General features: G+C 42.2%; 1 protein-coding gene across 2 annotated transcripts in view; it reads left to right on the top strand.

The window, feature by feature from the left end:
• plxna2 (plexin A2) overlaps positions 1–22,687 on the top strand; it is a 188,329-nt gene that overhangs the window by 139,965 nt on the left and 25,677 nt on the right. For both annotated transcript variants that reach the window (XR_014593339.1, XM_083919826.1), the window contains exons 16-22: positions 1,539–1,706; positions 3,220–3,313; positions 11,435–11,674; positions 12,119–12,262; positions 12,797–13,031; positions 14,774–14,916; positions 16,020–16,288. Coding sequence is in view for 1 of the 2 variants with exons in the window: in XM_083919826.1 (XP_083775952.1) it covers positions 1,539–1,706; positions 3,220–3,313; positions 11,435–11,674; positions 12,119–12,262; positions 12,797–13,031; positions 14,774–14,916; positions 16,020–16,288 (1,293 nt within the window). In the remaining variant the exon portion in view is untranslated. The remainder of the gene's footprint in view (positions 1–1,538; positions 1,707–3,219; positions 3,314–11,434; positions 11,675–12,118; positions 12,263–12,796; positions 13,032–14,773; positions 14,917–16,019; positions 16,289–22,687) is intronic.

The following is a 22,687-nucleotide window of genomic DNA, read 5'->3' as shown; positions in this document are numbered from 1 at the left end:
AATTATTTTGTCAGTTTCTTTGGGTGGAGATAAAAGACCAGTGGATTGGGCAAAACGTATTTCTCCACTTCTTTGGAGGAATACGTTTTGCCTAATCCAAAGATACATGTAAATCACCGTAGGCTCTCTTTGTTTGTTTTGACGGCATCTTTGTGTCACTGTTTTTGAGTTTCTGAGTTTTGACCTTTCTCATCCTGGCGGCCTAATTGCTGCAGTAATCCTGAAATTGTGAATTGTCCCAGCTGCGTATTTTATAACTACCGGCTTTGAAAGCGGCTCAGCCAATCACGACAGACGACTGGAACTATTTGTCTTATAAAGACAAAAAGTGTAAAGCAACAGGAACACTTCGTTGTCTATTTGTTTTCTTTCATGCTTGCACTTTTTCTAATATCTTTATGCATTAAATATGTTTTTGTATTTACATTTTTAAAACGTTTATGCCATTAATGCCTATATATAGTATCACGATACTTTGACTCAGTGTTTCTTACTTTTTTGAGCTGCTACATAAATCACTGTCAGAAAGTGGTAGATTTATTGCACGCTGTGGAGAAAATGAAAAAGAAAAAAGCTCTTTTTCACAAGATATGTATTACTCCCATTAAAGAAGCTGCTATATTTTACGGCTTTTTTGTATTTTTCCCCCTTGATATTACTGAGAAATCCCAGAGGGGAAAGCCTCTCTCAGAAACTTGTGTAAATCTTAATAAGGTTTTGATGACCTACTGCATTAAATCCTATAATAATAGCTTCCAGAAAACCTGGGGCTCCTCTGGATCTTTCTTATTTTTCATCCAACCCCTCCTTCACATTCTATCTTCCTATCAATTTGTCCATCTGGTCTCACTCCCCTGTTTTTCCCCCTCTTGTCTCTTTTACTCTCACAGTTTTCTTCAATCTCATTTCACCCGTTCCTCCTTCCCTCTCTAGCTGCTCTCACTTGCCTCCTTGTACTTTCCATTCCTGTAGGAATCTATTTTAAGCCCAGCCACGGTAGGCTGACTGTTATATTGCAAGGTTGAGGAGTCAAGCCAGCTTTAATGAGATATGGGGGCTAATTACTGGTTTGTGTTTCTCCACTGTGTTTCTGGCATGGAAGGGCGAGGAGGATGGGGGGCCGTTACTACTATGGGACAAATTCAGGGGGGTGGGCAGGTAGAACATGGTGCCTTGGAGAGGGAGTGGAAAGTAAACAAGCACATATGACAGTGGTGGAGGTGCATGTTGTATTACAAATGTCTTCCATGCAGTTATTAGAGCTCTTATTTATTTTCACCACGGAATTTGTAGGAGTGTTCTGACTCAGATAATTACAGAACAGGACTGGAAGTACAAAACGCATATTAAATTCTGTTGCCGTAGGAGGTGTTTTTTCTTTTGCTCGTCTAAATAGAAGCTTCACATTCAGGAAATACGGTAAATGAATGAATCATCTATTTGACTTTTCAAAATAGGCCTTCATATGTAGCTTCTCATTCAGACATATCTGTATGACTCTATTAGAGATTTTAATTCCTATTGTGCTTCACTTTTAGACGAACCATGACGGAGATAGTGTGCTACTCTGCCCCGTCCCTGTCTGGTGTCGGCCAAGTGCAGATCAGTGTGGGCGTGGACCATGCTCAGATCAGAGAGAGCCTCACCTTTGAGTACATAGAAGACCCCACTGTCCAGCGCATTGACCCAGACTGGAGCATTGCAAGGTAAAGTCATAACACTGTGGATTGCACCGTACACACTCAACAGATGAGATGTTATTTTATCGACATCCTCACTGACCAACTCTGAGCTTCTGTCACCCAGATTAAGGATGTTTCCCCCCATCCAGAGCTTTAGAGCCAGCCAGTCCAGGCTAGTGGCAATAATAAGCAGACACAAGTCAATATTGCACTTTCAATTACTGTTCAGTTCTCTTCCAATTAGTCTGGATCTGATAGAACTGCCACAGCTCACAGATTGGAGAGGATAGTTACTGTTGAGACTGAGATTCTTCTATTGAGCTCAATGTTGATCCATCTGTTGAATGTCTTTGGCAGATAGACACACACACACACACACACACACACACACACACACACACACACACACACACACACACACACACACCATACACTACTAATTAAAAAGAAGAGAGGGATGAAGATGAAATAGTGGCTTAGCAGAACAATGTGCTATCAGAGGTGTGAGTCTACAGCAGATGGCTTGGGCTTAGAGATGGAGTGTAGGGGACACTGCAGCAGAAGTGAGATGGTACAGAGGGAGAAGAGAGGAGAAATGAAGGGAGGCAGTGACAGGAAAGGACATATTTGGTACATCTTTTTTTATAGATAGATAGATAGACTGATAGATAGATTGATTGATAGATAGATAGATAGATAGATAGATAGATAGATAGATAGATAGATAGATAGATAGATAGATAGATAGATAGAAATATAGATAGATAGTTAGATAGATAGATAGATAGATAGATAGATAGATAGATAGATAGATAGACAAATAGATATTATATAATGTAATGAGTCTAAAGACAGTACAAGGTCCATCTACTGTATCTCACTATCCACAGTGTTTCAGTGAACCTGTAGTCTAAAAGCACGAACCCATTTGACATTTATTACTGCAACCACTCTTGCCTGATATTATTTTTATTCTGCATGCCACATGACACTGACAGGTGCAACAAAAACAACAAACAACACCAACAACCCAAACAGCTGCAGGGATAGCTGCACATCCAGCAGTTCCCGCTGCTGCTTTGTTTGTGCTGCTGCTGTCATGAAGCCCAGGACCACCACTGCATGCTTATATGCTTGAGCTGCCTCGGTATTTCAAATACAAATGTGGACCAGTTGATTGTAGCCGGCGGAATCGGTTAAAAAGCATCTCTAATCATCCTCCACTCCAAAAGGCTATTATCTCCTAAAAGCAACTGAGGATGAAAGACGGTTTGATGCGCTCATTTTCAACTGACGGTGAATATTCTGAAGAAGATGCAGGGTTAGGAAGTTTAGTTCAGAATTGCCTTTAAATTACTTTGTTTGCATTTTAGTTCTCTTCTCTCTCTCTTAACTTTATTGTCTTTCTCATTTCTGTTACTTTCTTTCAATGTTTCTGTCTTTGCTCTTTTGAGTCGAGAAAATGAGGCGTGATTCAATAAACATGGTTGTTTATACCTGTGCAATTAATTGTGTCTACTTGTGTTATTTTTCTCAGTGGCCACACCCCCTTGATGGTGACAGGGACCAATCTGGACGTGGTTCAGGAGCCCAGGATCAGAGTCAAATACACCGGCCGAGAGTCTGTCAATGTAAGAACCACTACACCCTGTTAACCATAGGGATAGTATGATATTAGTCTTGCATATCCAGACCTCTGTGGCAGCGCTGTAGAACGGTCTGGTTGCACCCATTGTCTTTCTGCTATAGGGAGCTTCTTCAAACCAATTTCAATCATCTCGATTGTCTTAATCCCAGAATGCAGCAATGGTGCCCTTGTAAAATAGTGTTAAGAGGGAACTTGTTTTCTGGGACATTTGCACAGGGAGAGGGATTCAATCCCCCCGAAAGATTTATTATGTAGGCTTCATATTCTTTGTATATCTTTACAACCGTTCACCTAAAGAACCAAGCATGCCTGCCTCAAATCGGGATCTAGATCTTGGTCAAAACTTTTCAGCGTGTCGGTGGCTAGCTTGGAGGTTGTTGCCATTTCCCGTCACGAAGGCTTTGAAAACTGTAACACACAGTAACGTAAAATACACGGCCACTGGCAGAATTATACTCACAGTCTCATCCGGTGAGTCAGACTAGTACAGCATGTAATCCCTGAATACACCTACTGCATACACATGCTGGAAAATGTACGCTAACAAGGTCCTGCTTGATTCACTAAATACTGTTATACAAGCAAGCTAAGTGATGTTTAGCTTGGGTAAAAAGAATCTCTCCTAACAGCCCCTCCAGCTTTCTACACTTCCCTAACTTCCGCTAGAACTCTAGCGAGTGTCTGAATTATGCAGTGGGCAGTGAGAGTTGTCTGCATGCAGCATTAAATTAAGATTTTACCCTAAATTTTCTTAAGGCTAAATCTCAGCTCCACACTTCCGCCCCCCAACCTAGTCCTAGTCGTGTTTTACTGTCACACTAGCCATCCTGAATGACATATGCACTTGTTTAAGGAAAGTGATAGTTTTTGCAGTAATGGAGCTGGCTGCAGGACAGTAGAGGCTGAGAGAAAAGGCTTGTGGGTGGGGGAGTATGCATGATCAGGGGCAAGGATACTCCTAATGGGTTTCAATGGAAGATTAACTGTGGTCAGAAGTCTTTGGTCAGCATAAAGACCCTATGTATAATCAAAGACTTGGCTGTGGGAAATCGTTACAAATTGCATTTGAGCCCCTGTCCTGGGGCTCCTTGTTTAATTAAGAGGATGGGATTTCCTTTCCGTGGTTTGGAGAAAGGTGGGGAGGGTAGATGAATGGACTAAAGGTGAGAAGGAAGGATAGAGAGTGAGAGGAGGAGAAAAGAAAAGTGCTGTGTGCCCTGTTCTCCATTCTAACACACAGCACAAAAACTTTTTTCTTGAAGGTTTTCAGCAATTATTTTTATCTGAATAATCTGCAACACTGTGAGCTATAGATACGTGTTTAACATATCTTGAAAACACACTTTTATTTAGTCAGAAATTAGTTAGTATTTGTCAACAGTTCTCCAGTGAACACATCCATCCATCCATCCATCCATCTTCAACCGCTTGTCCGTATTGGGGGCTGAAGCTGGTCCCAGCTGACACTGGGCGTGAGGCGGGGTACACCCTGGACAGGAAGCCAGTCTATTGCAGGGCACATAGAGACGAACAGAGACAGACAACCATTCACACTCACATTCACACCTACAGGCAATTTAGAGTCATCGATTAACCTAACAAGTGCTTGTCTTTGGACTGTGGGAGGAAAACGGAGAACTTGGAGAAAACCCACGCTGACACAGGGACCCCGGATTTTAACCAGCAATTCTCTTGCTGTGATTAACTGTCGCCAGTGCTAACCACACGACTGGGCTGCCCCCAATGAACACATATTTTATATAATTACAACTGAGTTATATAATATCGTCATTTGCAGTACCTATTTACACACCAGCAGAATTTAGATTTCCTTAATTCTAACCCTGGTTGTTATGTCATGACCCCTCATATTTATCTAATGAGCTTTGTGTGGGTGCCCAGACCTTTACTCTAATCAAATATAAGGGCTCTATTTTGCAATCAGACAACTTCACATGCCACACACAGATATTTACTGCCGCATACAGAACTGGGAAACATGCAAGTTGGCACATACTATAACCAATGTTACACACTAAACTCTTGTATATAGCCGCATAAATCTTATGCTTTATTTAAAGAAATTCATGAGAGGTTAGTACACATGCATGCATTGACAAAAACCTTCTCAATGCCAGTGATTGGTCCCAAACTTGAACCAATTGTACTCGCATCTGACAGTCGCCATCTTGTCAGACTTTGACGGCGCCTCATTTCCTCTTACCAAAAAAGGGCATGTATGTGACTTTGGGGGGAGGGACATACGTCCATCTGGCTGACGCATACCTCAGAGGAGAAGTGAGGCCCACCCCCAGAGGCTGCACCCCTAATTATTCATAAACCTTAACCTCCAATAAAAAAAACTAGTCTGGTACACAACAAATCACCCCCTCAGTGTTATCATGGAGATATGACCTAAACATACAGACTTTTGTACCAGGCCTTAAATAGGTTTGATTATGCTGTGAAATGTTTGCCTAAAAGACCTTTGTGAATTATCAAATAGTAAATAATTATGAGTAAAAGACAGATCTATGGTGTTTTTATGTTTAGAGAAGAGGAAAAAAAACACTTGATGAGAGAGAGTGAGTGAGAGACCTGGCGAAATGGGATTTGACTCAAATGTGTGGGTGCCGGGCTGTCTGATTTGTCAGTTTCCGTGGCTTTGAAGAAAGACTTGTTCATCTCCACCCTGCTTCGTCTCTTCCAACTCCCCACCTAGCGCCTCGCAAAAAAGAAGCCTGTGTCACCGTCTTGATTGGCCCCACAGCCACAGAGAATGAATTTCTATTAAATGCTGAGGTTACAATTACCCATCCTTCATCCCCCTTCTACCCCTTCCCCTTTTGTCACTAGAGGAAGGCAAACAGCAGAGCAGCCTATAGCAATAAGAGCCGCTGTCTGTCAGCCAGCCTTCAAATGATCACCTGTCTCCCTCTAAATTGCCTCTCTTCTCTCCCTCCCTTGTGTCACCTGCACAGATTCACAAAGAGACTGGGAGAAGGGGGGGAGGCAGGGGAGACAATTTTCTTTGTGAAATGCTCTGTATCTGTCACAGGATTCACAATTGAAACATTTATCATAATCTTGATTAAAGCTAAAAGGTTTTTTTTGTCCAGCCCCCGGAACATTTTCCCTGTCCCAGTAAGGTTTCATCTACAGTATCTGCTACGCTGAAGACGCCTGGAGTGTCAGGCTCAGCACATCAGGTGCATTTACAGCCGCTGCTGATCAAAGAAAGCGTTCAGCACGGGTGTGTCATACTCCTGTCACGTTTTGGCCAATCAGGCTGATTGTCTAAAACACTGAGCACTGAGGCGCTGACTATTACTATAGGCAATGATAATGGACACTCTGAACTTACAATTTGCAATGCCATACATCTCAACATTATCATCATTGTGAGTGGCTCATTGAATCATTGTGGCATCTTGAGTGTTCACAGTCTAGAGGGCTACCACTCTTTCCTCTTTGACATCCAGAGTATTTTTAAAAGAAGAAAAGCCACTTGTTAATGCATGAAGCACTGCTTACAGAGGATGTTTGAAATATGTCACACGCTCTTTACAAGACACTGGGCAGATGATTTATTTCACTGCCAGCACATCTCAGAAGAAACTTAAACCACGTGGTGTTGGCTTTGCTCAACCTTAAAGGTCCTGTGTTATAGAAAGTAAGATTCCCATGACTTTTTCGACTATAAAGCGGGTCGAGTGTTAAAGTATCAATCCACAGAAAAAGCACTCTTCTGTGTGGTTATGATGTCACAACTATACCTTATATATAGTGGAGATCAGAAGTAGAGAACAAAGTACTAATTCATGATTAATTCTGAAATACTGTTATTTTCTATTGTTCAGAATTTGATAGAATATCAGCTGTGGCTATACCACTGCTGTACTAGCATGTTGTTGTTTTTTTAAATAACCATGGCACTAAAACAAAAACCTTAATTATGTGAAAAAAGCAGTGAGCAAAATTATAGAACAGTAACCACTGTGTCAGAGATTTTACCATGTTTTCTTAGGGATTTAACCATGTTTTCTTGGGGACATAGTATTCAAAAATGAACAGGAAGTGTAGAGGCCTTTGCTTTGAATGACTTCAGCACATCTGCGCCCACAGGACATCACTTTCTCACACTGCTCTGGTTTGATCTTGGTCCGTTCTTCTTCAGTCTCTTACACAGTTCACTAACTGTAGTGGGTTTCAACGACATTACCATGTCGCCAAGGATTTTCCAGAGATTCTCTATTGGGGTTAGATCTGTACTCTGGGCTGAACATTTCATTGTTTCAATATTCTTAGATACAAGGAACGGCTTAACCTGTTTTGCAGTGTGACAGGGGGCATTGTCTTACATCCCCATTGAGAGTAAAGTTTCAATATTCTTGAAATCACAGACTGTGAACGCCCAACCTCTCTCTGATGGCTGAGAGGGTCATCCCTTTGGTCTTCATCTGGACAACCTGCTGTCTTAGGGTTTCAGTCACCTTAGAGCGGTTCGCCATCTTGCAAAGTAACCAGGAGAGCTGTCAGATAAATAGGGTGTGTCCAACAATGAAGTAAATTGTCACCAGGGGCCACATTAACACCAATAACTGGAAGGGATCTGAAAGTGTTCCCTAATTTTGCTCACTGTATTTTTCACAAAATTAAGGTTTTTGTTGAAGTGCCATGGTTATTTAAAAAAAACATGCTACTACAGCAGTGGTATAGCCGCAGCGGATTTCCACAATAAACAATAAAAAATAACAGTATTTCAGAACTAATCAAGTATTTATGAGTTGTTCTCTAATTTTGATCTCAACTATAGGTAGAAAATGTCGCTACAGTCATTCCCCAGCTGCAATGACGGTGCAACGATTCGGTCAGAGGGTGTATACAGTAATAATTCAGACAGACAGTATGAGAAAAAAATGTGTTTTTTGAACATTAAATCATGTAAATCTGATCTTGTAGGAACCCAAAATACGAGTATGAGCATAATATGAGACCTTGGAATACCACACAGATCCTTTACGGATGGATCGGAGTGGAAGTTAGGATGAATGCCAGTATAAGCAGTTGGTTAGAACAGCAGGCAGTGCAGGAAAATAGACACAGTGTAGGAGTAACAAAGTACAGGAAAGGCGAAACAGCCAGCGACTAGCCTCCAGATGACCTCTGACTTTGCGACCCCTCACATTTCTCCTACGCACATCTCCACAGCCAATGCATCTTCTCTCCTATTCCTCTCTCATTCTTACTCTCGCTCTCTCGCTCTCTGTCTCTCTCTCTACTACCCTGGCCAGAGGCCTCTGAATGGTTGAGTGGGTTGTAGCAGCAGCAGTAGCAGCACAGTAGATCATGGTAATGTATTCAGCCAGAGGGGTTGGAGTGTTACTGCCTTAAAACACCCGGGCTCCATCCAACACTCGAGAAAGAAGACAGATGAGGCCAAGATTCCAATTATTTTCTCTATCTGTTGACCTCAATTCACTTTATCAATGCTGAACAATGTGTAGCTTCTTTTCTCCATGTGGCTTAAAGGAATGGATGTACTATTGTGTATATATAGATACATGTGCTGTATTTGGCAGTATATAAAGAATTTTGTTTTTATTGAGATAGAGAGGGAAAAATACATGTTGTTTGGAATCGAAGCAGTGTAATGTCATGATTATAGCATCCTGCTGAGAAGTAAATGGAGTGGTAGGAAATAATCTTGTGATTCAGTAGAGTATTTTGGAATTCCTGTAATCCTTTCAAATCCTTTTGTAGAGTGTACCAAATGCACTATACGTTAAAAAAAAAAAAAAAAAGTCTATCTATTGAAAGGCAGAAGTCATGCAGAGGTGTTATGATGTTCTGAAATATAACCATGTATTGCCCAGCAGACACAGAGGTAACCCAAACACCCCGTTTACACACGTCACATTCACCTCCACGCAACAAGAAGTACATCTTACATGATAGCAGCAGGTGTATATGGTGACAGGATTCAGCGAAGGAGAGGATTTATTTAAGTCAAAATGGAGGAAGAAAGTAAGGACAGCGTAGGAAGAAAAAAAAAAAACAGTATCCATCTCCGGCAGAGCAGATGGTAGTCAGAGCTGTTAGTTGACTTGCAAATGCCTTGCTGTTCCAACGTGACAGTCACGAAGACACTGCCGGAGCATCTGGGACTGTCGACATAACATGTCACAATGCCAACAGTAAGAAAGAAGCCTGTATCCAACTTAACTTGAACTCTTTTATCCATTTAAACCTTTTAATTCCTGTATACTGATACAGAACTGTATGAGTGGGCAAAACAAATTCATATGGTCTATTCCTAAATGCAGTTTATACATACAGTATAAAACAAAGTTGGTTCTGTTACTTCTGGCTTACAGTAAAAGTGCCTTCACACATCATAACTTGACTTGGCGAATGTCAGGAGTCATATCTGGTTGTGCTATCTATTTTCAAAAGGGCTTATTCTCCCAAAGACAAATGTCACATCGGAGCATTCAGGCTTTGCAGACTGGTGGAGCTGTGCTGCTTTGTGTTGCTGCGACGGTTGTGATGTTGGAATCTTATTTCTTTCACCCATAAGCCTGGATTTCACAAAAACGCCTATACACCTGAATTATTTAGTGAATCAATCATTCGGGTGATCTACATGACATCACTGCCAGCTGTTTAGATCAATTCCAATGATTGTTCAAGGTTAGTTTTTCAAATCAGAAATAACAAATATTCTCTTGTTTCTGTTCTGTGCCTTGCTCTGTTCTAGAAAACAAAACATTGGACACCCATTGACAGAGCATTGTCAATGGTTATCAGCCTCATACATGGGTTCGAAGCAGTCTGCTACATCTACTAGCAGGTTCATAAGGCTGTTATCATCGATTCTAATGGCAACCGTCACCGTTGGCCCCTATGGCTCAATTAAAATAGAGAGTCCTGTTTCTTGGTTAGGTTTAGGCATTAAACATACTTGGTTAGGTTGAAGGACTAGAATAATAGAATAGATTGTGGTTTAGGTTTGTTACGCAACTTGCATTTGTGGTGTTAACTAAGTTAATTTATGAAGCCTACTATAATCTGATGTTTGTTTGAATGACAACCTTCCTCCTTACGCAGACTTTTGGTCTTATATCCTTCTCCCTACTTCGATGTCCCTCTTCCTACTAGGCCCATTCACTCGGCTGATAATATTAATTAATAAGCTCCAAATGGTGAAAACCCACAAACCCTCTAAAGTCTATATCCAAGAGCAAAGTAATAAAGTAGGTACGGTCCAGTCCCTCCTTCACCCTCTACAATCACACTCCCGTGCACCATGCTGGCTAATACAATTGGAGTAGCCGACACAGAATGAGTTTGCATTGATCTCCCTGGTTTGCTCCCGAACACCAGACAACAGGTAGGAGGCGTGGTAGTCGCTAGCATTCACCAGCTTTGATGATATTTACCTCTAATTAAGTTTCTTCCCCTGAGAGAGAGCTGGGAGGGAGTGAAAGGAGATAAAAACCTCTCTGAGCAGAGTGCTGCGCAGCAATCAATCCTCTCTCCCCTTCCCTCTAGAGCTGAGCCGGGGAGAATGGATGGAAGGCAGGTCTCTCATCTGGGAAAACTGGAGAGAAGTAATAAAAGAGCCATAGCTCAACCTCTACCTGAGGAGACAGAGGAGGAATGCCTCCATCCTTTGTGGTTGTTGTCCTCCAGTGTTTTTTAGCGAAGCGGTCGCAGCAATTTATTTCTGATTTTACGGGAGGCTTCCTCTCCAATAAAGATGGATTTAATGACAGACAATAAATCCTTTTCTCTGAAAAGAATGGGGGTTTTGTATGCCAATTATTAAGTTGCAGAGCTTCCTGCATGGTTCATGTTGATAGTGTGTTTCAGTTAAGATCACATTTTAGTTTAAAACAAACAGAAGGCTTTAAAACAGATCGTTGGAGCCATGAAGGAAAAAGAACAAGCAAATACCTTGGCCGTGCTGTATTGTCCACATGTACCCTGGATGACTGAATGACATTTCTTGTTTCATTTCAGGGTGCGCATGTTATCATAGCATGTGTCGACTAAACACAACAGCATCTCGAAAACAGCTGTTTTTATTCATTCTCCCCAGGTGTGTAAAGTATTGAACACCACCAGTATGAGCTGCCTGGCTCCCTCCCTGATGACAGAGTACAGTCCAGGTTTGGACACAGTGAAGCACGCAGATGAGTTTGGGTTCATCTTCAACAACGTCCAGGCGCTGCTGGTCTACAACAACACAAACCTCCTCTACTACCCAAACCCTTACTTTGAGCCCCTCAGCACCAGTGGTGTCCTAGAGCAAAAACCAGGCTCACCTATCATTCTCAAGGTACAGGAAATACACATTAGTATGTATTTAAATCAGTACATTTACTAGTTAATCCCCTTAAACAGACTTCTTACAGCGTCATGTCCTTCCTTAGTTTATCTTCAGCTAAATAAATATAATTTATTAAATGTTTTTTTTTTTTTCATTATTTAGGTTGTAAGAAGTCTAGTAACTAACCGACGTAGAATTCATTAAAGAATAATTGTGATTTCCAGTCCTGAATGCCAGCTGTCACCACTTAGCGCCACTGTGAAATATATCACCTTGTTTGATCTCAGTATGGAGTCATATTTGGCTGCAGCTGCGCCTAAACCTGGGGATGTATGTTTAGGCGACATATTGGCTTTGTGGGTTTTTTTTAAATTGTCATTCATCTTCAATGAGCCATGTGTTTGTGTTCTCCTAATTTCGCACCCCACTGTCCATCTCCCTGCGTGCCCACAGGGCAGAAACCTGGTCCCCCCAGCATCAGGAGGGGTGAAGCTTAACTACACTGTGCTGATTGGAGAGACTCCCTGCTCTGTCACAGTGTCTGAGAGCCAGCTGCTGTGTGAGCCGCCCAACCTCACCGGACAATACAAAGTCATGGTGAGTATGGAAAATGGTCTGTGGGGTTTGTTGGTGTCTGTCCTCCTAACTTTCTTTTCCACTCTGTTTCCCTGTATTATCATTTCTTCTTTATAATAGCTGGCCTCTAAACTCCATTATTCGGGCTCTCATCATTTCTCATTCAGCTGAAGGAAAAAGGTCAAAGGGAGACCAGCATGAGTGTGCTCTAGCTGTCAAAAGGTTCTGCCGAAATCCACTGCAATTATTTTTAGTTGCCTGTTCACTTATTGAGTGCAGGCCCCGGACTACTTCCCTCTCAACGTCAGCGTGTAGGTGGCTGCATGTGTTTGCCCGCAGTATCAAATTCAGCAGGAAATATTTACCTACGCTTTAGCAAGATTTCTGAAACTTGGCTCATGCATTGCTGTGTATTAGTGATCACTTGATTATAGCTCTCAAGACCAGTGATCGGTTTCGATGAAACATGACACGTCTTCCTGCTTGTTTTTTGTTTTAAGAATCTTCTTAACTGTACTGATTTAAGATTAATTATGTGTTTGTGTTTGTCCACAGGTTCAGGTCGGCGGTCTCCATGTCTCCCCAGGCTCGGTCCACATCATGTCTGATAGCCTGCTGACCCTTCCCGCCATCGTCAGCATCGCTGCCGGTGGAGGCCTCCTTCTCATCATAGTCATCCTCGTCCTCATCGCCTACAAGCGAAAGTCACGTGAAAATGACCTCACCCTGAAGCGCCTGCAGATGCAAATGGACAACCTGGAGTCACGAGTTGCCCTGGAGTGCAAAGAAGGTTAGTATCAGAATAGTCAGCAGATAGCCGTCGTGTAGCAGCCTAATGTTAGACTTGTAGAGGGAGATTATGGGTCTACTTTGCTCCATTTGCAGTCAGTAATTTTAGAAGCTGCTCCGTGTAGTTGAAGGGATCTGGTAAATGCATTTTTCTTATGCAGACTGCCATCAAATATAAGGCATAATGTGTGCATATAGTAGAGAAAGTAAATCACTAGTGGTCTGTGTGTTTAATAATGCAGTGAAACTGTCTTCAAGTCAGTGAATCGTCCTGATAAGATAGTATATCACAACACATATGTTCGGTAAGTTAGCCCGACATGTGACCCATCTCGTCATGTAAGTGTGAGTCCGTGCGATTCTTTCTGCTCTCTAATTTGCATGCTGTTGACAGACCCACACAGAAACTGACACATGAATACAGAGGTTGTCATTAGAGCAATCCCACCCTCCTCCCAGTGAGAGGCACATTATGATAATACATCGTATTCACGTCTTTACCGAAAGAGTCACACTACATTTATCCTTTTATACAATATCTTCATACCTGTGTCTAGGTTTGTGTACATGCATGTGTTTCGACCCTGTGAACCATTCAGCGACAGTATGGAACACAGAGATGCTTTCAAACACTCAGGGTATAGCGAGAGCACAGAAGTTCATCTGACCTTTGACCTTCTAGTCACTGGGAGGACCACAGATAAACTCAGGCTGACGTCCAGCCACCACTTTAAATCCCAATTCGCTAAGAGTGCTCAGCACCCAGTTTCATATGAATACTTGCAAATAAACACTCCGCATTGGCCCCTGATGTCGTCATCATCAGGGTCATTATAGCCAATGACTGAAATGGCAAAAGTATGGTTTATGTTTGACAGTGTTCAGGGGATTTCATCAGCCAGACAGGACCTTATTATTTATCCCCTCAAGCCAGCCCTGATTGGCTATGCAGTGAAAAAAAACATCCTGTCGTCAGCAAACTTCCAGAATGGTCATATGACAGACAGATAGATAGACAGGTGGGCAGATAGACAGAGGAGGCACACAGGGGGAATCAATCACACACAGGCAGCCTTGGGAAAGGAAAGATTAATATTTTAACCATTAGCAGTGTCCAGGAGTGTACTGCCCCGCGGGGTGGATTTAGTTGGGTACCTGAGTTCCTCCTGATGTGTGCCTGTGAGCCTATGTGTTGGTGTGTAAACCCAGGAGACGCAAGGGGGGCCAGGGGCTGGGGGTGAGGGCTAAGACTCGTAAGAGACTGGCGGAGATTTTGAGGAGTGTGTTGAGGGACCACTGCTGCTCCTGTGATAGGCTGCAGACAGGGAGCCTCCCCAAGGGCGGCGAAGCAGTGCAACAGAGCCGTGGGCCTGAACAGGAGTCAGTCAGGATGGAGCCAATTAACAAGTGCTCACCTGCAGCCTCACACTGAGAGGACACACACTCTTTGGGGCCTTAGCTTCAGCCAATTTACCGGCTGGTAGATAAAATTGAGTAAGAAAGGGGAGCGTGTGTGTGGTGAGAGAGAGGTCCGTAGTTTTTTTTAAGGGAGAGATGTGAAATATTGAGTTTCTCTGACATGAAGACTATCTTGGGCTTTAACTGTCAGCTTCATGATAACAGGAGTAAACACCAGGCAGATAAGAAGGATTCACGTATTTGGCCCCCGGGGATTAAAGAACATTTTTATTCTTATGCTGCATGTCTTGAGTACTCCCTTAAACCGTCTCCCTTCTCTCGTAGCCTTTGCAGAACTGCAGACAGACATCAATGAGCTGACCAGTGACCTGGACAGAGCTGGTATCCCCCATCTGGACTACAGGACATACGCGATGAGGGTCCTCTTCCCCGGCATAGAGGATCATCCCGTCCTCAGAGAACTGGAGGTAACGAGAGAAAGACAGAGAGATTGGAAAAAAAGATGACTGAGACATCTAGGCAGCAAAGGCATGACAAAAGGGCAAGAGAAAGTCAAACTGAGGTTAAACAAGAGATATGGAGTGAGTGGTACAGTGTCTCTGCCTTTACCACTCTCCCTGCAGGGTAACCTCCATAAGCAGAAAAGTGCTCGAGGGGAAAAGGATACCAGTGTGCCACTTATCCTTTCCACCCTCTGGTCTCACACACATATTTCAACCATGCTGGGCAGCATGCACACACACATATATACACCTTACATGCAAGCTCCCTCATGGAAATCAGGGTCCCAGCACATGGTTATTTCATCCACCAGTGGCTGCAGTATGAGGGGTAATGAACTGAGTAATTCCAAATCCTCAAGCAGGACTGTGGGTTCCTCCAGTGGGGGAAAAAGCTGGTTGGTTAACACTTTTTGCTTCCTCTTCATAGGGCCAGAGTGGTTCAGGGAATTACTTTATTTTATAGGGAATGCACAGAGTGAAGTCCTGTGGATGAAGTGATCAGTGATAGAGAGATCCATAATAAAAGAGGTCCGCCATTTTATGTGTTGATTGTGTGTGATACAGGATGGGAATGGTTTACCAGGAAGAAGTCCGCTGTTAGGTAGAGGGGTGGATTAGACTAGCCATGTTTGATGGAGGTCAAAATGTGACACATTTTCTTTCAAAAGGACCCAAATTAGATACCCAAACTTTTGAAAAGAAACAGTGTTACTTTGGGATCGTCTTACCCTGGGAAGTTATTTGACATTTGACTTGAAAGTGAAATAGCAGCTAACTCGGTGTACAATGCTCTTTAACAGACCCGGGTCAATAATTGATTAAGATCTTCTCAGTTACTCACCAAGAGTGGGAACTTCTGTCTGCCTGGAGTGAAACATGAGTGAGGGTTTTGGTGCCTTCCGAAAAAATCTTTATCTTGTGAGAGACAAGGTCAAGAGGAAAGTTGAAGTACAACAATCCTTTTCAAAACAGATTCTTTTCAAATGAATGCTGCATATTTAATATTTTGATTAGTGCTGGAAACATATGAGCACTACCTCATGATTCTCTCTCCCTCTTCTGTCCAGGTGTCAGGGAACGGCCAGCAGAATGTGGAGAAGGCCCTGAAGCTGTTCGGCCAGCTCATCAACAACAAGGTGTTCCTGCTCACCTTCATCCGAACACTGGAAATGCAGCGCTCTTTCTCCATGAGGGATCGCGGCAACGTGGCCTCGCTCATTATGACAGCCCTGCAGGGGCGACTCGAGTACGCCACCGACGTCCTTAAACACCTGCTATCAGACCTCATCGACCGCAACCTGGAGAGCAAGAACCACCCCAAACTGCTGCTGCGCAGGTAACACAGCACTTGTCAAAACAAACATGGCAGAAATGTCCTGTAGAAACATGAGGGCTTGGTTCAGCTGGTGGCGGCTAAAAGTCCCCCTGCAGACACATTTTAAAATATATCAAAATTCTCCCTTTTAGCTTTTTATGTGGGAAAACCATGTAAAACAAAATATTAATCACAGCAACTCTTTCTCCCTCATTGAGAAATTCTGGATTGGGCCTCACCCTGCCCACCACCGGTGCTCATGCTGGCTCTAGGTTGAGACTCTTCGATGGCTTCAGCTTCTGTGAACAGTGAAAGAGCAGCATTAAGATACGTCTTTTATTAGTTTCTGTTGTTGGTTAGCTTGTTAGATGGTAACTGTCAGTGGTTGACAGCTGTGATGGCAGTTTGTTTTCTCCCTATACTGACAGTCAGCTTTGCACTGGAGGTGACAGGTTTTTTGCCAGTGATGTGTCAACGTGGAACCGTTTTTCCCAGATAAGACAAATATTGGTTTACATTGAAACAAGTCATTTAGAGGACATACATTAGGACCTTTAAAAGTTATTAATTTAAAGGGGACATGTTGTTCAGGTTCATACGTTTGTTCTGTGTTTCTAGTAGAAACTGAAATTGTAGCCAGGGGAATGGCTGAGTCCTGACGGCAGATTTTCTGGATACTGTGTGCATTTCTCTGTTAAACTGTTTGATACTTTCACAGTATTTATCTGGCACCTCCACAGATATAATAAAAAAATACATTGAAATCATGGTGTTTTACAATATGGGACCTACAATGTATTAATTAAAAAAGTTAAGTATGAAAAACCTTTTAAAAGTTAACAAAGAAAATGTTCCTGGTTTGACTTTGAAACTTTTAAAAAGTAGAAAGTGAATTGAATTAACATAAAGTAATATAAACAAACATAATGATACATGATCATATTCAGAGAAATCCCTTAATCCTCAGTAACACTGTGTGCTCTTCAAACAGATTTGGTTGTTTGATTGGATTCATTTCAGTCACAAAGAATAAGATCATATTGTGTTCATTTTAATCTGTATATATATGTATATATATATTTGATATTGTGCTTAGAGCAATGGTATACGCAGCTCTCATTTAAAAACATGTTAAGAAGCACAAGGGCTGTAGGAAGATGTTGATACATATAGACAGATGGGTGGGGATTGATTTAGAGCTGTATGTTCTTCCATCTTTTCCTTGTGGGTGGATGCTTCCCCTCCTTGTTCCTGTGCAGCAATTCTCAGAATAAGGCTTGTAATGAGTGCTACAGTACAGTATGCCGAGATAAACGCCAAGCCCTCTTCACATCATGAGAAACATCTGAATCCTCTGCATAATTCTCTCTTGCGCTCTGTCTTTCCCTGTTCTCTCTCAGTGCCAATGTCAGTCTCACTTATCCTCCAGGCTCTGGGTCCTTATAAAACATTCAGAAGTGGTTCAACGTAACTTTTTTCCCCCTCTCTGTGTCTCCAGTGTACATTGTTTTTTTCCGGGGGAGTTGAGGTGGTGTGCTAAAACTTTAAACACCTGCCAAGTCCTTAGCCCATGTGTCCTCTGCTGCTTTGGTGGCTCTTTGGGCATAGAAACAGGTTAAAGGACTGACAATCCTCTGCTCAAAAGGAACAGAATGTACAAAGCATCCTTCCGTCAAAGGTCTCTCTAGAGCCTGACTGCTCTGTACATGATTTTGATTATATTTACATGACCAATAAGCCGAGACGGTGAGAGAAGGCAGCTGCAGTACTTTCAGACGCCTTCATTCTCATGTAAATGTTCCCTTAGTGTCTCTATTTGAAAAACCCACATTAACAGTCACAGTAAATAACAGAAAAACCTGCGCACAGAAGCAAACAGAGAAAGAGGGTTGACAGACAGAAAAATGGGCTAAAGCGACACAGCATCAAATGGCCTGGATTAAGCTGTTATTTCACATGACAGCAGGGCCCCACGTCACCTCTAAGTTTTCATTATCCTCTCTTATTAGGAACACAGTGGTACCTAATCCTTGGGTCCTGCCGTCACAGCCTGGCGGGCTAAATGTCCTATAGTTTTTTACATTTCACTCCTCATTTTTCTGGAGAATTTAAGGGATTATCAATTTGACATGGCTCTTGGCTGTTGTTGTCTTCCTCGTCGCCTATTTAAAAGAAAGCCCACAGTGAAGTCAGCCGGCTGACGCACACACACACACACACACACACACACACACACACACACACACACACATGTGTACACGCACACAATGTCTGTGATGATTGTCAAATTGAGTACGTCTCGAAGCCGTAATTGTGTTTGCACAGGGCATGGAGTGAGGCTGCTGGGCAGTTGTCTTTTCTGCCAGTTCTCCTCAGCCCATTATCACATACAACAGGATGATGACATTCTGCTGTTATGTTGGCCAACCCCTTTTTTACTGGTATCAATGAATCAGCATGCTTTTTTATGGTGTCCACTCTGTTTGCATGTGTGCACGCTGTGTGTCTTAGAACACTTGTGGTGCAATAAATAAAGCCTTGGTAGTTGAATCCAGTGCGCTTTCAGTAGTAGAAGTAATGTCACTCTGAATGTTGTTCTAAATGAATTATTTATTGAGCTTACAGTTCCTGGGTTTACATGGTTACAGGAGAGAGCCAACATACAGGAAGAACCTCAAGGTCACCCAACCCACTTCCTGTCCTCATTTATATTACAGTGGGTTAAAAGTATATCCCAAGACATGCTCGAGTCAGGCTGTGTCTCCCTCGCCATGCTAAAACCATAATCTCATAAGTATTACAGACGAAGATATAGAAATAGTTCTGTCATGGTGTTTTAGCATGTTATCCTCGTGATTATTCAGTGAAGTGAAACAGTTATCAAAGTTTAATGTGCACTATGGATCGAAATGGTTCTTCATTAAAGGATGCTTCTATTCTATCTGTTGGGTCAACAAAGGCCATGAAAAGCCCAAAACCAACAAAGCATTAGTTTGTCTCTCAGTCTATGTCTTTGGCCCCAAACCCATTTGTTCTTATTGAAGATGTTAATCTTTAAAAAAAAACAAGTTATTAAAATACTTCCATTTCTTTTAAGACTAAATAACTTGTGTTACTCCAACAGGATCAAATAGTCTAATAGTTCAGGACTACTTTTAGCTGCAGACTCACTCTTGTGAGTATTTACAGCAGCAGGTGTATGTGGGGGTCGACTCTAAATGAACTACAGTGCCCGGGTCCATCATAATGAAGGAACGTGTCGTGTGGCTTATTTCTGTGGTTTGAGATGATTTTTCTTTGCCATAGAGGAATAAGCTATATCATGCTTTGGCTACATAGGCAATGCTTGTTGGTAGGGTAAATGAATAGTTGGTTGTGAGCCTTTCTCTGAGAAAAGAAACGTTTAGCATATTACCAGACTTGTTCTTTAAAGACTCTTATGTTTAGATTTAGATGGGCGAGACTATTGATTGACAGGTATTCTGATGCAAGGATTGATAACTTCACCATTGTTTGTTCACTTTGGAAACTCTACAGCGTGCCTTTAAAGCTTTACAGTAAGTAGCAGTGCTATATATTCTATGTGCGTAGGAGAGAGTGTTGGTACAGTATGTGCATATAGTGCAGAGGGAAGCTATGGCACAGCAGCATTGTGGTACAATGTGGTTGCTCCAGCAATGTCCTTAATAATTTAGCCCTGCTTCCTTGCGGTGAGCTCCAGTCGGAAGATGGAGTACCGTGCCATCACTAACCACAGCACGGGGAGAAAGCGGAGGACGAGAAGATATTCTTGAGAAGAGGGAAGACGAGAGGAAAATCGAGGGGAAAGATGAGAATGTGGAGGAGCAGTGGAGCAGTATAGGATTCAACGATGGAATTACAGCTACGCAACTAATGAACTTAATAATTCAATTATTTAAATGGGGGTTCTGGCTGTATTTTTTAAGTTACGTGGGCAGCACACTGAAGATGCTGCATGTAAACTTGTTCTCCGATTAACCTCTCCCCATCTCTGTGTACCTACAACATGCCCGTTTTCTGTATTCCTCTCACATGCTCTCTGTCTCTCACATGGGCAGATCATCCCCTGATAGTGTTGTTTTTCATATTTGAGAGTTTGACTGCTGATGTGCTATCTATACTTCATTGGGGATGATAATATTAGATTCATTTAAATCTGTCTGCAGTCACCACACTTTTAGCTTAATATAGAGTCCTAACTATAGATATAGCTATAATAATAGTAGGTCTGTGATTTAAAAAAAAGGAATGAGGAATGTGGCTCTCTCACCTTTGCAGGGCTGAATGTAGATTGAATAAAATGGCACTTAAAACCCCATCCCTCGTCTCTACTAATGTTAAAGGTCTCATATTGTAAAAAGTGAGATTTCCATGTCAGTTTGATCATAAAGCAGGTCAAGGTGCTGTATAAATCCTGTGAAAGTATCAAAACATTCCATCCACAGAGAAATGCACACAGCCTGTATGCGGGAACTGTCTTTCAACGAGCCATAAAGACTTCTGTATGTTGTGATGTCACAACTATACTATGGCCCCACGGCCATGGTGAAATGGCCTCAACCTTTCTATTTTTTCAGAGTAGAAAGAGATATTGCGGTGGTGATTTAACCACAGATTTAACCAGACTGATACGAGTGCAAGAACTACAGCAGAGCGAAGCTTGGCGAGCTGTTGCCAAGAGGATTCAAAAACCCACGAAGAAGAGCGTAGCGGGAGCGTGCAAAGCTTTGTGTTGTATGCACACAGATTTCCCCCCCAAAGACGCTTGAAACTGAATAAAAAGTGAGAACGCAATGTAACTTTTGCATTTTGAAGATCGTCTTCGTCTAAACAGGGCCTTTATATATAGGTAGAAAACGCCACAACAGTGCCATTACAGTCAATCCCCAGCTACAGTTCAGCGCAGATGCTGAAGACCCAGAAAAGCTGACCAATCATAGCAGACTGGACTTTTTAGGGAGGGAGACACACGCTAGAATGGAGCATGTCAGACAGAGTAAATACAGGTATTAAAAGTGTTTTTTGAACATTAAAGCATTATAATCTTAAGTAGAAACCCAAAGTACAAGCATGAACCTGTAAACGAGCATAATGTGTCCCCTTTAAGTGTCTGCCAAGATAAGTGCTTACAGTAGGTCGTGAATATACATTTCAAAGGAACGCTTCATGAAATTTCTATTCATTTGAATTTCTGTTTCTTTCCTGAAAGAAGTTGAATGAGCTGAAGTGGTGTACATAGAATGGAAATGAATGCATGTGGAAAGCCTCTTGGTATATAAGCGGGATGGAAAACAGATAATTATCATTTATTTGAGGACGTAGTTAACGGCATAATAGTTACTAATATTAGTTACGAGACTACAACAATTCCAGCAGGTACTGGCTCATGTCATTGGATGAGCATAATGGTGGGCTTAATGTGTTTGAATGCAAGAGGGTAGTTTGTATGTTATGGCACATACTCGTTTTCCCATTATGCTCAGCTGAAGTGCTAGATCCCTTTTCACCATCCATCACACAAGTCCATTGAAAACAAATGATGGCATGTACTATATCTTGCCTTTATGTAGCAGTAGAGATATAATATCCCCAGTCAGTTAAGTTCCTGGAACCGCATTTGGAGGATGCACTCATGCTCTTCTGAGGCGTGTTTTTTCTGTATTTGAAGATCTGAGATGCCTTTCGATTTCTTTGTCTTGATGGGGAAAGATTTTAGCTCACAGACACTCGTATTCACCTAAAAGCTTTTTGAAAGCAATATCTAAAGTTTGACAATTTGTCTGAGGTCCTCACAGAGTGGAACTGATGCTGCACCTCATGGCGTTTGGATTGTATTTTTACTGCATTAGTGAAATGTGTGCCATACCTTCCTCGAGCTCTTCATAACCTTGCTCATGTGTGTGCCTCTCTTTCTTCCCATCCATCCCGGTGCTTGATAACCCCCACCAGAGCATTCTACAATAGCCAGACACTTCTCTCTTTTTGACATTATTCTCTGTTCTCTATTCTCTCCATCTTCTTCTTAAGTGTTTGCCACAGCCACTCTCTTTACCCAGTTTCTTTCTCTTTCTATTCTTAATAATGTTCTTTTAATGGAACCACAGAACATTGCCTCTATCACCTTGAGACTTTTCAATCTTGTATTATTTTTCTCCTCAGCATTTTTCTAATGAGATTTCCGCCCATGCAGAGCAATGGAGCACAGAGTTATTAAGAGAGCGATTATTGTGTTTGGCATTAGTTTCATTGAAAGACATTCTACAGCCTGCTAATATAGCACACCACCACCACCACCTACGCCCCAGTTGCCATTAGGAGACCAGAGATAGGGGGTGATGTGGGATGCGGGGCCCCTCTTAAACACTATGTGGGATAATGAAATCCTGATGTTCATTAATG

This window comes from Echiichthys vipera (genome assembly GCF_963691815.1).
Source record: "Echiichthys vipera genome assembly, chromosome: 9".
In the NCBI taxonomy this organism is placed as follows: domain Eukaryota; kingdom Metazoa; phylum Chordata; class Actinopteri; order Perciformes; family Trachinidae; genus Echiichthys; species Echiichthys vipera.
This window is presented reverse-complemented; position numbering and strand designations above follow the sequence as displayed.